Source organism: Saimiri boliviensis, chromosome 4 (assembly GCF_048565385.1).
Source record: "Saimiri boliviensis isolate mSaiBol1 chromosome 4, mSaiBol1.pri, whole genome shotgun sequence".
Lineage (NCBI taxonomy): Eukaryota > Metazoa > Chordata > Mammalia > Primates > Cebidae > Saimiri > Saimiri boliviensis.
This window is the reverse complement of record NC_133452.1, coordinates 165,773,972-165,788,762: the sequence shown is the minus strand read 5'-3', so window position 1 is coordinate 165,788,762 and position 14,791 is coordinate 165,773,972. Positions and strand designations below refer to the sequence as shown.

General features: G+C 42.7%; 1 protein-coding gene across 2 annotated transcripts in view; it reads right to left on the bottom strand.

Annotated features, from left to right (window-relative positions):
* The window catches only part of PGBD1 (piggyBac transposable element derived 1), a 28,898-nt gene extending 14,351 nt beyond the window's left edge, over positions 1 to 14,547 (bottom strand). Inside the window, exons 1-4 of one of the 2 annotated variants that reach the window (XM_010332697.3) lie at positions 13,871 to 14,547; positions 11,599 to 12,053; positions 10,117 to 10,273; positions 8,691 to 8,779 (exon numbers count right to left, since the gene is read on the bottom strand). In XM_010332697.3, coding sequence (XP_010330999.1) covers positions 8,691 to 8,779; positions 10,117 to 10,273; positions 11,599 to 11,994 — 642 coding nt within the window. In that variant the 5' untranslated portion in view covers positions 11,995 to 12,053; positions 13,871 to 14,547. The remainder of the gene's footprint in view (positions 1 to 8,690; positions 8,780 to 10,116; positions 10,274 to 11,598; positions 12,054 to 13,870) is intronic. The other variant, XM_010332698.3, reaches the window with a different exon arrangement.
* Positions 14,548 to 14,791: the final 244 nt, after the last annotated feature.

The following is a 14,791-nucleotide window of genomic DNA, read 5'->3' as shown; positions in this document are numbered from 1 at the left end:
TGAGTACTTTGAAAACGTCATTCTACTTTCTCCTGGCTCGCATGATTGCCACTGAGAAGTCTGTTGGCAGATGTTTTGGAGCTCCCTATTTGTTTCTTCTCTTGCTGCTTCTAAGGTCCTCTCTTTTTCCTTGACCATTAAGAGTTTGATTATTATATACTTTCAAATAGTCTTACTTGGGATGACTCTGCTCGGTGTTCTCAGATCTTCCTGTACCTGGACATTTATATATTTCTCAAGTTTTGCAAAGTTTTTTAGTATTTCTCTCTTTTTTTAAAAAACAGATAAAGGGTCGGCTGATGATCCAAGATAGCCGATTAGACATAACTCCAATGCGCAACACCCAGTGAGAGAGATGCAGAAATCTAGAGATCTCCTATCTCCAGCAGAGGTAGCAGGTGCATGTCAACAGGTCTGGTCTGATGGTGAGCAAAGCCCACTCAGGGCAGACTGAGGTGGGGAGGGGTGCCGCTTCACCCAGAAACTGCATCTGACCGACGAGTCAGATGCTCTCCTCTGGCACTCTGGTCCACATACAGCGCTTCCCCTAAAGCCTCAGCAATACACAGAACAGGGGATCTCTACCAGTCAAGCACCAGGAATTATAAGCACGGATAAGAGCCTGCGGACTGAGCTGCTGCCCCTTCCCTCCACCCGGAGAGAGAGGGAGCTGTAAGCGGGAGCAGCTGGGCAGACTCCTACCCCATGACCAGAGAGAGAGGAAGCTGAAAGGGGGAGACGGCTGGGTCCCTACCCTCCCCCACGAACCTCAGAGTGCTGAAGCTCTGACTCTAGTAGGTTGCACAGCCAGTGCTACAGTCTGAGATGAGCCCTGAGTGATCCAGCCCAATGGAGGAAGGGCACAACCCACCACCAGAGGGGTGGGATTGGGCTACATGTTTTCACAAAAAACACAGGAAGCCTACATAGTAACGGGACGGGACGGCCTTCTTGACAACCCAGCAGCGCCTACAGGTCAGCGGAAGAGGCAGGCTTAGTCTCCCAGTATAAACAAAAAAGACACAGGAAGCTTTCCTAGCAACCTGACGGAGTCCCTAAAAACCCAGCAGCACCTCCAAAGGCAGACAAACGACCTCATCAAGCAGCTCCCTGACAACATAGCCAGGTAAATCCACAAAGATAAGGAAAAACAGCGCAAAAATGATGAAGCCATCAAAGACCAGAACACCTTTTCTCCTTCAAGGGATCACAACTCCTCAACAACACAGGATCACAACTTGACCAAGGAGTGCGACAAACTGACAGAAACAGGCTTCAGAAGGTGGATAGTAACAAACTTTTCTGAGCTAAAGGAACACGTTCTAATTCAATGCATAGAAACCAAAGACCTTGAAAAAAGGTTAGATGAAATGCTAACTACAATAACCAGCTTGGAGAAGAACATAAATGACTTGATGGAGTTGAAAAACACAGCATGAGAACTACGTGAAGCAAACACAAGTTTTAATAGCCAAATCGATCAAGCAGAAGAAAGGATATCAGAGGTTGAAGATTAACTCAATGAAATAAAAAGAGAAGGCAAAACAAGAGAAAAAAGAGTGAAGAGAAATGAACAAAACCTCCAAGAAATATGGGATTATGTGAAAAGACCTACTCTACGTTTTATCGGTGTACCTGAATGTGATTGGGAGAATGAATCCAAGCTGGAAAACACGCTCCAGGATATTATCCAGGAGAACTTCCCAAGCCTAGCAAGGCAGTCCAAATTTCAAATTCAAAAAATACAGAGAACTCCACAAAGATATTGCTCAAGAAAAGCAACCCCAAGGCACATAATCATCAGATTCACCAGGGTTGAAATGAAGGAAAAAATGCTAAGGGCAGGCAGAGAGAAAGGCCAGGTCACCCGCAGAGGGAAGCCAATCAGACTCACAGGAGATCTCCTGGCAGAAACCCTATAAGCGAGAAGAGAGTGGGGGCCAATGTTTAACATCCTTAAAGAAAAGAACTTTCAACCCAGAATCTCATATCCAGCCAAACTAAGCTTCATAAGTGAAGGAGAAATAAAATCCTTTACAGACAAGCAACTATTGAGAGATTTTGTCACCACCAGACCTGCCCTACAAGAGCTCTTGAAAGAAACAGTAAGCACGGAAACGAACAAGTAGCAGACACTGCAAAAGCAAACCAGTTGGCAAAGACCAAAAATGCAATGAAGAACATGAGTCAACTAATGGGAAAGAAAACCAGCCAGTAACAAAATGGCAGGATCACATTCACACATGACAATATTAACACTGAATGTAAATGGCCTAAACACTCCAATCAAAAGACACAGACTGGCAAACTGGATAAAAAGAACCCATGGGTGTACTGTATTCAGGAAACTCATCTCACATACAAAGACCCACATAGACTCAAAATAAGGGGATGGAAGATGATTTACCAAACAAATGGAGAACAAAACAAGGCAGGGGTTGCAATCCTAGTCTCTGATAAAATGGACTTCAAACCAACAAAGATCAAAAGATACAAAGAAAGACACTACATAATGGTAAAAGGATCAATCCAACAGGAAGAGCTAACTATCCTAAATATATACGCCCCAACACAGGAGCACCCAGATACATAAAGCAAGTTCTTAATGACCTAAAACAAGATTTAGACTCCCACATAATAATAGTAGGAGACTTCAACACTCCACTGTCAATATTAGACAGATCAACAAGAGAGAAAATTAACAAGGATATCCAGGACTTGAATGCAGAGGTGGACCAAGCAGACCTAATAGACATATACAGAACACTCCACCCCAATTCCACAGAATATACATTTTTCTCAGCACCACATTGCACTTACTCTAAAATTAACAACATCATTGGAAGCAAATCACTCCTCAGCAAATGCAAAAAAAACAGAAATCATAACAAACAGTCTATCAGAGCACAGCGCAATAACACACTCAAACCTGCACAACTACTTGGAAACTGAACAACTTGCTTCTGAGAGTCAACTGGATAAACAATGAAATGAAGGCAGAAATAAAGATGTTCTTCAAAACCAATCAGAATGAAGGCACAACTTAGTAGAATCTCTGAGACACCTTTAAAGCAGTGTTGAGAGGGAAATCTATAGCAACAAATGCCCACCAGAGAAGAGAGGAAAGATCTAAAATCGACACCCTATCATCAAAATTGAGATAGCTAGAGGAGCAAGAGCAAAAAAACTCAAAAGCTAGCAGAAGACAAGAAATAACTAAGGTCAAAGCTGAACTGAAGGAGATAGAGACACAAAAAACCCTCCAAAAAAAATCAATAAATCCAGGAGATGGTTTTTTGAAAAGATCAACAAAATAGACCGCTAGCCAGAATAATAAAAAGGAAAAGGGAGAAGAATCAAATACATGCAATAAAAAACAATGAAGGGGATATCACCACTGTTCCCACAAAAATACAAACTAACATCAGAGATTACTACAAACAGCTCTACTCACATAAACCAGTAAACCAGGAAGAAATGGATAAATTCCTAGACACTTGTATTCTACCAAGACTAAACCAGGAGGAAGCTGAAACCCTGAATAGACCAATAACAATGGCTGAAGTAGAGGCAGCAACCAATAGCCTACCAACCAAAAAAAGTCCAGGTCCAGATGGGTTCACAGCCGAATTCTACCAGATGTACAAAGAGGAGCTGCTTCCATTACTTCTGAAACTGTATCAAACAATACAAAAGGAGGGAATCCTCCCTAACTCATTTTATGAGACCAACATCATCCTCATACCAAAACCAGGCAGAGACTCAACTGAAAAAGAAAACTTCAGGCCAATATCCATGATGAACATTGACGTAAAAATCTTCAATAAAATACTGGCAAACAGACTACAACAGCACATCAAGAAGCTTATCCATCACGACCAAGTAGGCTTCATCCTGGGGCTGCAAGACTGGTTCAACATATGCAAAGCCATAAATGTAATCCATCACATAAAAAGAAGCAAAGACAAAAACCACGATTATCTCAACAGATGCAGAGAAGGCCTTCAATAAAATCCAACAGCACTTCATGCTAAAAACTCTCAATAAACTAGGTATTGATGGAACGTATCATAAAATGATAAAAGCTATATATGACAAACCTACAGCCAATATCATACTGAACAGGCAAAAGCTGGAAAAATTCCCTTTGAAATCAGGCACTAGACAAGGATGCCCTCTCTCACCACTCCTATTCAATATAGTATTGGAAGTTCTAGCCAGAGCAATCAGGCAAGAAAAAGAAATAAAAGGTATTCAATTAGGAAAGGAGGAAGTCAAACTGTCTCTATTTGCAGATGACATGATTGTATACCTAGAAGGCCCCACTGTCTCAACCCAAAATCTTCTCAAACTGATAAGCAACTTCAGCAAAGTCTCAGGATTCAAAATCAATGTGCAGAAATCACAAGCATTCCTATATACCAATAACAGACAGACAGCAAATCAAGAGCGAACTTCCACTCACAATTGATACAAAGACTAAAATACTTAGGAATACTTAACTAACAAAGGATGTAAAGGACCTCTTCAAGGAGAAGTACAAACCACTGCTCAACAAAATAAGAGAGGACACAAGCCGGGCGCGGTGGCTCAAGCCTGTAATCCCAGCACTTTGGGAGGCTGAGGCGGGTGGATCACGAGGTCAACAGATCAAGACCATCCTGGTCAACATGGTGAAACCCCGTCTCTACTAAAGATACAAAAAAAAAAAAAAATTAGCTGGGCATGGTGGCACATGCCTGTAATCCCAGCTACTCAGGAGGCTGAGGCAGGAGAAGTGCTTGAACCCAGGAGGCGGAGGTTGCGGTGAGCCGAGATCGCGCCATTGCATTCCAGCCTGGGTAACAAGAGCGAAACTCCGTCTTAAAAAAAAAAAAAAAAAAAGAGAGGACACAAACAGATGGAGAAGCATTCTATGCTCATGGTTAGGAAGAATCAGTATTGTGAAAATGGCCGTACTGCCCTAAGTAATCTATAGATTCAATGCTATTCCCATCAAGCTACCAATGCCTTCTTTGCAGAACTGGAAAAAACCACTTTAAACTTCATATGAAATCACAAGAGACCCCGCATAGTCAAGACAATCCTAAGCAAATAGAACAAAGCTGGAGGCATCACATTGCCAGACTTCAAACTATACTACAAGGCTACAGTAATCAAAACAGCAATGGTACTGGTACCAAGACAGACACAGACCAATGGAACAGAACAGAGACCCCAGAAGAAACACCATGCATCTACAACCATCTGATCTTTGACAAATCCAGCAAAAACAAGCAATGGGGAAAGGACTCCATGTTTAATACACGGTGTTGGGAAAACTGGCTAGCAATGTGCAGAAAGCAGAAACTGGACCCCTACCTGTCACCTTACACTAAAATTAACTCCAGATGGATCAAAGATTTAAATGTAAAATCTAACACCATAAAAACACTAGAAGCATATGTAGGCAAAACCATCCAGGACATAGGCATAGGCAAGGACTTCATGACTAAAACACCAAAAGCAATGGCAATAAAAGCCAAGATAGACAAATGGGATCTAATTAAGCTCCAGAGCCTCTGTACAGCAAAAGAAACAATCATTAGAGCGAATCGGCAACCAACAGAATGGGAAAAAATTTTTGCAATCTACCCATCTGACAAAGAGCTAATATCCAGAATCTATGAAGAACTAAAACAGAGATACAAGAAAAAAACAAACAATCCCATTCAAAAGTGGGCGAAGAATATGAACACTTTTCAAAAGAAGACATATATGAGGCCAAAAAACATGAAAAAATGCTCATCATCACTGGTCATTACAAAAATGCAAATCAAAACCACATTGAGATATCATCTCACGCCAGTTAGAATGGCAATCATTAAAAATTCTGGAGACGGCTGGGCACAGTGGCTCAAGCCTGTAATCTCAGCACTTTGGGAAGCCAAGGCGGGTAGACCACGAGGTCAAGAGATCGAGACCATCCTGGTCAACATGGTGAAACCGTGTCTCTACTAAAAATACAAAAAATTAGCTGGGCATGGTGGCACGTGCCTGTAATCCCAGCTACTCAGGAGGCTGAGGCAGGAGAATTGCCTGAACCCAGGAGGCAGAGGTTGCGGTGAGCCGAGATGGCGCCATTGCACTCTAGCCTGGGTAACAAGAGCGAAACTCCATCTCACAAAAAAAAAAAAAAAAAAACATCTGGAGACAACAGATACCGGAGAGGATGTGGAGAAATAGGAACACTCCTACACAGTTGGTGGGAGTGTAAATTAGTTGAACCATTATGGAAGACAGTGTGGCAGTTTCTCAAGGATCTAGAAATGGAAATTTCATTTGACCCAGCAATCCCATTACTGGGTATATACCCAAAGAACTATAAACTGTTCTACTATAAAGACACAAGCACACGTATATTCACTGCAGCCCTGTGTACAACAGCAAAGACCTGGAACCAACCCAAATGCCCATCAATGATAGACTGGACAAAGAAAATGTGGTACATATACACCATGGAATACTACGCAGCCATAAAAAAACAACGAGTTCATGTCCTTTGTAGGGACTGCATGAATCTGCAAACCATCTTTCTCCTCAAACTGTCACAAGAACAGAAAGCCAACCACAGTATGTTCTCACTCATAGGTGGGTGTTGAACAACGAGAACAAATGGACTCAGGGAGAGGAATATCACACACCGGGGGCAGTTGCGGGGGTGGGGAGAGAAATTGGGGGTGGGGAGGAAGGGGGAGTGGGGAGGGATAACATGGGGAGAAATGCCAGATATAGTATACACCTAAAGTAAAATAAATAAATTTTTTTAAAAAATTAGATACAGGGTCTTGCTGTGTTGCACAGGCTGTTCTCAAACTCCTTGTCTCAAGCAACCCTCCTGCCTTGGCCTCCCAAAGTGCTGGATTACAGGTGAGAGCCACTGCACCCAGCCTGTTGTTATTTCTTTGAATAAGCTTTCTATTCTTGCCCTTGCTCAGCTCCAAGAGCCGGCTGTTTAACGGATGACTGCCTCTAATGTTTGGTCTCTTTGCACATATTTGATTCTCCATCATTCCACCTTCTGCCATGAGCTGAAGCAGCATGAGATCCTCCAGATAGGCTGATGATCTTGGACTTCTCAGGTTACAGAATTTTGAGCTAAATAAACTTCTTTTAAAAATAAATTACCCAGTCTCAGAAATTCTGTTATTAGCAACACAAAATGGACTGAGACAGAGCCTATTTCCAAGTCAGATCACATTCACAGGTACTTGGGGTTAAGATTTTCATATATATTTTGGAGGGACACAATTCAATTTACAACATCTAAGCCCTACTTCAATTAAGTGCCCCACGTTCTCTGTTTAGCCTTGTATTCTTTGACTGAATACCAGTTTCATTCCTCTGTCCACCTATATCATTGCCCTTTGATTTTCCTGAACTTCTCATCTTATTCCTCCCTAATTTTAACTTAATACTAATTATACTTCAGTGCAAACACCTATGTTTTTATTTCCTTAGTTATAATCATGTCAAGTACTTACATTCTGAAACACTACTTTTAAAATAAATAACTTTTTTGTTTCTACATTATACTATTATATTACATTTAAGAGAATGATGCTGATTTTCAAAATGTGTACGGGTAGGTTTTATTTTCTAGACACTTCTTTTCAGGAATTATTTGTTAATAACAGGAGAAACTGGGTCTGACAGAATTAAAAACCAATTAGAAGCCATCAAAGAGCCGGGCGCGGTGGCTCAAGCCTGTAATCCTAGCACTTTGGGAGGCCGAGGCGGGTGGATCACGAGGTCAAGAGATCAAGACCATCCTGGTCAACATGGTGAAACCCCGTCTCTACTAAAAAATACAAAAAATTAGCTGGGCGTGGTGTCGCATGCCTGTAATCCCAGCTACTCGGGAGGCTGAGGCAGAAGAACCACCTGAACCCAGGAGGCGGAGGTTGCAGTGAGCCAAGATCGTGCCATTGCACTCCAGCCTGGGTAACAAGAGGGAAACTCTGCCTAAAAAAAAAAAAAAAAAAAAAAAAAAAAAAAGAAGCTATAGAAGAGAACTGAGCAAGGAGAGAAACCCATGAAAACAGTGTCTTGAGGAAACTCATGTGAGGGCATTGTGCAAGAGTGCAAGAGGACTTAAATGGGAGACTTAAATCTTATTGTAAATGAGTAACTAGGAAAATGAATGAACCACTGAGAAAATTAAAAAAAAAAAAATGTCCATCTTGTGAGGATGTTAAGTATTACCTTGGAGATATAGAATTTCCATTATTATCAGCAAACATTAACTGTATATGTGCTGAATATAAAGTAGTATGAGAAAGGGCCCTTGTTCTCAGGCTGGGGAAAGAAATCAGAGACTTCAAAAGAGAAAATATCAGTTACTGAGCATCAGATGAATGGAGTACTTTCTGAAACCAGGGGCCTCACTCCATCCCTCACTCCCATGCCTTTAGATTTGGACATGCCTCCTAAACAAGGTATGAAATGAAGCAATGAATGGCATGTAAATACAAGATCCTTGAATGATGCAACAGACTCTGTGATATTCTGTAACAAGGTGAAGGCAGAGGAACTCTACCACCTGAATGGCTCTCAGCAGGATGAGTGTGAGCCAAAATAAGGGCAAGGAACACGAGGTGAGGGAGAAAGACCACTACTGACATTCCTATAAGCCTAGGCATCCTGCTCACCTGGGACCTGACTGGATTAAACACAGGCATTGCAGCCTTGTCTCTGTGTTTTTTTTCATGGAGATGAGCTGATCCTCGGGAAACAGGCCCTGTAGAGAGAGAAGGCAAGAGTCCTAAATGAGACACAGTGGCCTTTAGGGTACCGTTTTTGGAGACCCAGCCTTTTTCCCCAAAGTTCTTATGTTTGCTAAACACTCAAGAACTAAGACGTAGACTTTACTGTGTGAGACAGAGAATCACAACCGCTTTCATTCTGTCAGAAATTCTAAAATTCTACAACTTTAGGGTCTCTCACCCAAAAACTTAAGTGGGATTTATGAACTCATCAGGTGCTTTACAGTCATGCACTTTTACATAAAGAAAAAATAAAAATCACAGATAAAGGAAAAGATGATAAAGGAAAGATAAAGCAGAGAACACAGAGACAAAAGAAAGGATGCTGAGAGCAGTGAGATGAGACAGAGGAGAAAAAGGAAAGCAGAGAAAGGAAGATAAAGAGAGAGACAGAAAATAAAGATGTTTTAAAAAATAGAGAAGAGATGTTAGCCATGAACTAGAAAAACTGTAAGGAGGTACTGATCCCACAGAACCAACAGTAATCAGAATGGCGATGATGACTGCACAACGCCAGCCACTGTGCTGGTACTTTAAAAGATTATTTCCAATGCTCAAAATAATCAAGAAGGTCCAAATTATTGCCTTCATATATCCTAGGCACATGGAGAAGAATCACAGCTGAGCGCAGAGTATACACAGATATCAAACAGATAACTGTTGACTACATGAATGACCCATTCATTAAATGACTTGCCTAAGTCACACAGAGTACAAAATTACCAAATGAAGAGCACATGCGGTAATTCTAACTCAAAAATATAAAAATAACATCACTTTTTTTTGGCTCTGCTTTTCTTTGCTTCCATCATGGATCACTATGGAATCTTTTTATTACTGTTGTTTCATTTCTAGAAGGAATAAAGTTTGCTGGAAAAAAAAAGCCTTGCCCCGATTCACTGTTAACTATTATATATAGTCGTCCACAACACATACACACTAACAAACCAGCTTCAAAAGCACAGTGTAAAATAAAGCAGGTCTTCAAGTTTGTTCAGATACAGGGTTAGACAAAAAAATACAACCTGATGTTGGTCAAAGGGTACAAACTTGCAGTTAGAAGATGAATAAGTTCTGGAAACCTAACTTACAGCATGGTGACTATAGTTAGTAATAATGTATAATATATTTGAAATTTCCTAAGAGTGGATCTTAGGAATTCTTATACACACACACACAAAAGGTAACTGTGAGATATATGTTAGTTTGTGGTAATCATTTCGCAGTGTATCAAACTCGAGGACAAGAAGGCCGTACGAGTGTCAGTGGCCAGTTCCCAGTGTCCTCACTAAGGTCACTCTCTAGCACTCACCGCTCACTTCTTGTGGGTTCTCTTGAGTAAGCTGTGGAGGTTCACACTTCAGGGTAGTTACCCCAGGCAGGAGCTGGAGTCTCTGACACTCCAAAGAGACTCTTTGGTATTCTGTCACCATTGGGCACATGTCCTGTCCCTGAATACAGACAGAGGCCTAAAAACAAAAGATTTACTTTGAAAAGGCATGCATATATGGACTGAATGCTAAGAGCCAGGCACTGTTCTAGATGCTAGGGATACAGCAGCAAATAAGGCAGAAAAGACAGGCAAAGGATCCCACCCCAGAAAAACAAAAACAACAAACAAGTGGATGTTTAAACTAGCTGGTGAAAATTTAATGAGGAACAGGATATGTACCCTGTCTCAAAACGTCTCCCACAAATTACTTAGTAATTACAAAGGGGCAAAAGGTAACTTTCTAGTGGAGAAATCTGACAGGTACCATTATAACCTTATCAGTAAAGGGATAAATTATCACTCTGCACCTCTGAACTGATGCACTGAGAATACATCATTACCTCTGTGGTATTATAGCCAAAATATGCAACCTGAATCTGAGCATGAGAAAATATAAGACAAACTCAAATTGAGGGAATATTCTCCAAAAAATTAGCTGTACTCTTGAAAAACAATGATGTCATGACAAAGAAAGACAGCAGCTACTCCAGATTCACAAAGATTAGAGGTATGGCAGCTAAGTACAATATGTGATACTGGCTTGTATCCTGAATCAGACAAAAAAATTAGCATAAAGAGCACTATTAGGGTAACATGGCAAAATATGAATAAGGACTAAGGTTATATGATAGCATCATAACAATTTTAATTTCCCTAAACTTGATATTTATATTCTGGTTATACAAGAGAATGTCCTCACTCTTCAGAAATACACACTGAATGGCCAGGTGCGGTGGTTCATGCCTGTAATCCCAATGTTTTGAAAGGCCAAGGCAGCAGGATCACTTGAGGCCAGAAGTTCAAGATTAGCGTAGGCAACATAGTAAGATCCCACCCTCTCTACAAAAAATGGTGGCATGTACCTGCAGTCCCAGCTACTCAGGAGCCAGAGGTGAGAGGATTGCCTGAGCCTTCCACCATTGCAGTTCAAGGCTGCAATGAGGCTATGATCGCACCACTGCACTCCAGCCTGGGCAACGGAATGACGTAAAAGGATATAGTGTCTGCAACTAACTCTCAAATGGTTTGAGAAAAAAAATACTGCATGTGTATATGTATGTATGTGTGTGTACACATATGCATATTGGGGGGGAATGCACTTCCTTTCACAAGAGGGTACACAACAAGGGGACTTCACGAAACAGATGTTAACAACTGGCAGATTTGGAAGAAGAGTTTACAGGAGTTCTCTATTCTAATACTTTTATAAATTACAAATTATTTCAAAATAAAAAGTTAAAAATAAACTGAAACAAGTCCCCCTTTTCTTCTCCCATACCATCACACACATTCTCTTCCCACCTGTTGTCCTGTGTCTCCACTTCCTGTCTCTAGATTCTCCAGCACTGTCACTGCTTCCTCTCCACTTTCCAGAGGATATGTCTTCACAAAGGGCTGGAGCTCCTTGGGCAGGATGGTCAGGAACTGCTCTAGCACCAGCAGTTCCATTATCTGTTCCTTGGTGTGCATCTCCGGTCTCAGCCATTGATGACAAAGTTCTCGGAGTCGGGCCAGAGCTTCCCGGGGTTCAGGAGCCTCCTGATAGCAGAATTGCCGAAAGCGCAGGCGGCAAATCTCCTGAGTGTGGGAGCTGCTCTCCTCTGAGTTGCACACCTGCTCCCAGGTGGGATCTTCTTCCTTCACTTTCACAAGGCCATCTTCATTTCCAGGAGCAGGGCCTGGCAAAGCTTCATACATATTGAGCTTAGAGGCTAAAGGTTCACTCAGCTTGGGGGTCTATATTCAGAAATACAGATCTGAGGCATAAGAACTGATCAGCAACATGCAAATTATAAGAGCTACAAAACAGTATGTGACCTACTTGTATTTTGTCCCCACAGTAGGTAATGTTCAAAAGCTGAGCCTGCTTGCTTCTATTATCAGTGAAATGAATCAGAGGTCTATCTTGATCTAGTACTAACAGAGCTGAGTCCAGAGGTAAGGGATGTAGGATATAAGGGAAGAAGGGTCAGCAATAAGAAAGCTTGAGCAGCTTGCACTTTAGCTGGGAAGAAGACATGATTTTACCCACTGAGAAGCCAGATGGCTGCCTTCATGGACAAACAATACGGTCTGAAAGGTCATCTATGTCTGTGTATCTCTCATTGAATATTTTACTTTAAATGTAGGTGTAACAGACTGTCCAAAGTCTCCCATCCTCAAATACCTTTTGTGATGAGATTTTGCCACTGTTCTCATCAACGGGTGGCATCTATTTTTCTTTCCCTTGAATCTGTTCTGGCCTATGACTTGCTTTAACCAACGGAATACGGGAGAAACAACATTGTAAGAGGGAGTACTGCTGTAGCTCTTGGCTCACTGCCATGAGACTGCCATGCTGTCAGGAAGATCAAGCTAGCTATGTAGAGGTCATGTGGATGAGAATCTAAATGCTCAAGCTAAAGCCCTACTGGGCCTAGGGCTCAGATAAGTCTCCAGGTGAATATAGTTAGATTAGTAACTCCAGGTAAGACCAGCAGAACTGCCTAGTCAACCTGCGGAATCCTGTGGAATAATAAGCTGAGTCTGCTTTCCGCCACTTAAGTTTAGAATTTTATTTTTGATGCAACAATACATAAGTGAAACAGGAGACACGCATCAAGTTCTTTTTTCCCTCTTCATTTTTTCCTCTGTGATCTCTTTAGTAACAATCACAATAAACCTCGGTTCTAAGAAGTCTCAAATCTTTGGCTCCAGCTTGCTTTTTTCAATCCAAACCCACACCTTGAAATGCCAGCAGCTCTTGGCCTCTCCTGCACTATAATTTCAACAGATCCCAAACTGAGATCAGGGTCCCTCAAAGCTGCACTCACTCTGTATTTCTCCATTTCTACTGGCATCACTGTCACCTTTCATGCATTCAATCTTTTTAAAACCCTCTATATACAATCAGTCAATTCTTTAAAACGCCTCTTGCAGCCATTCCTTCCTTATTCTTTTACTATCATTTTCATTCACTGTCACAATAATGTTCTGTTATGGTATTCCTGCCTCACTCCTTGCTTCTAGGGTCACTGGGTTAATATTTCCTAAAGCACAATTCTGACCATATTCAACATACCTCACACACATTAAACACAAAGTTTTCATTAAACTCGTTGAAGTAAATTCATACTCCCCAGGATCTAATCTGTACTGGATTTTGATGACATGTTTGTCACTCAAAAAACACATTTGCGGAGCACTTCATTATTTTCCAGGCATAAAGCTAACTCTGGAATAAAAGACTTAGTTCCTACTTTCAAGAAAGCCGCGGTCTTCCCAAATTCCTTGTGTCACTGACATGCTAAGTTCTTAATTTGTTTTTACCCACTCTATACAATCAGGACCGCCCTTCTAGGGATAAATTCCCAAGGCCCAGGGCAAAAGTTCTCTGTAAAACCCTCCCTGGCCACCCCTAACCCTAACAGATAGACAGGAAAACTAAGCCACAGGTAGAGATGCGGTGTTCCCATGGAAAACTGCACCCAACCCTCATCTCCTCCATCACGTATTACAGATCACCCACCCCATCCCCACCCGGCTTGAGAACAGGGGTTCATCGCTGCACAGACTCCACAAGCCCGGCACGTACCTGGTTTTCAACAAACACTGGTGGGCTTCTTCACGAATGCACGTAGAGCACCTAGATCCCAGCAGCCAGCACCCTCAGGCGCGCCCAAGAACGTACTTTTCTGAGATGACACCCAGCATCTAGCACCGCGCCAGCACGCGATACCCGCGTATCTAATTGCTTGTTGATGGACGAAAAGTGCAGGAACGCGCACAACAAAGCCCTGGCCGACCTCTGAAAGGCTCCCGCCGGAGCACAGAGGCCGAGGCTCCCTAGCCGAGGGCGCCGGTCTCCTCAGGGCACGGGCCGCGGGGCTGGCGGGAGCCGGCGGCCGCCTCCGGGAGCTGGGCAGGCGGGGCTGGCGGGAGCCTGGCGGGGGTCTGGCGGGGGTCTGGCGGGGGCCGGCGGGGGCCGACAGGGGGCGCGGGGCCGGCGGAGCTTGCTGCCGCCTCCGAGAGCTGGGCCGGCGCACACAAGCTTCCGGCCTCGCGGCGCCCACAGCCGAGTCGCGGAATCCGGCGGTTCCCTTCCTCTCTAGGAACACGGCGGCTCGTCTCTCTGGTTAGCAGAGAGGACCCCCGCTGCCACCTCCCGCCCCGCCCAGCTCGCGCTCCGCCGCCCGACCCCAGGCCCTGCGGACGGCCCAAGCACGCCCACATTTATCTACATCATTTCAACGAAAAACCAACTGAGTGGTAAAGACAAAGCTGAGTGTCTGTCTTTGGCGTTATCACTGGCGGGTAGGAGAGACAGATCAATAAAAAGACCATTATAGTAAGCTGTACGAATTATTTTATTTAAGTATACATATGTACCATAAAAAAAAAACTCAAGTTGCAAAACGACCATAAAAGGAAAAGCGTCCCACTCTTTAGAGTTAACCATTATATTTTGTGCATATTTTTCTACAACACTACCGGCAACGTAGTAGCACTTAGTAAA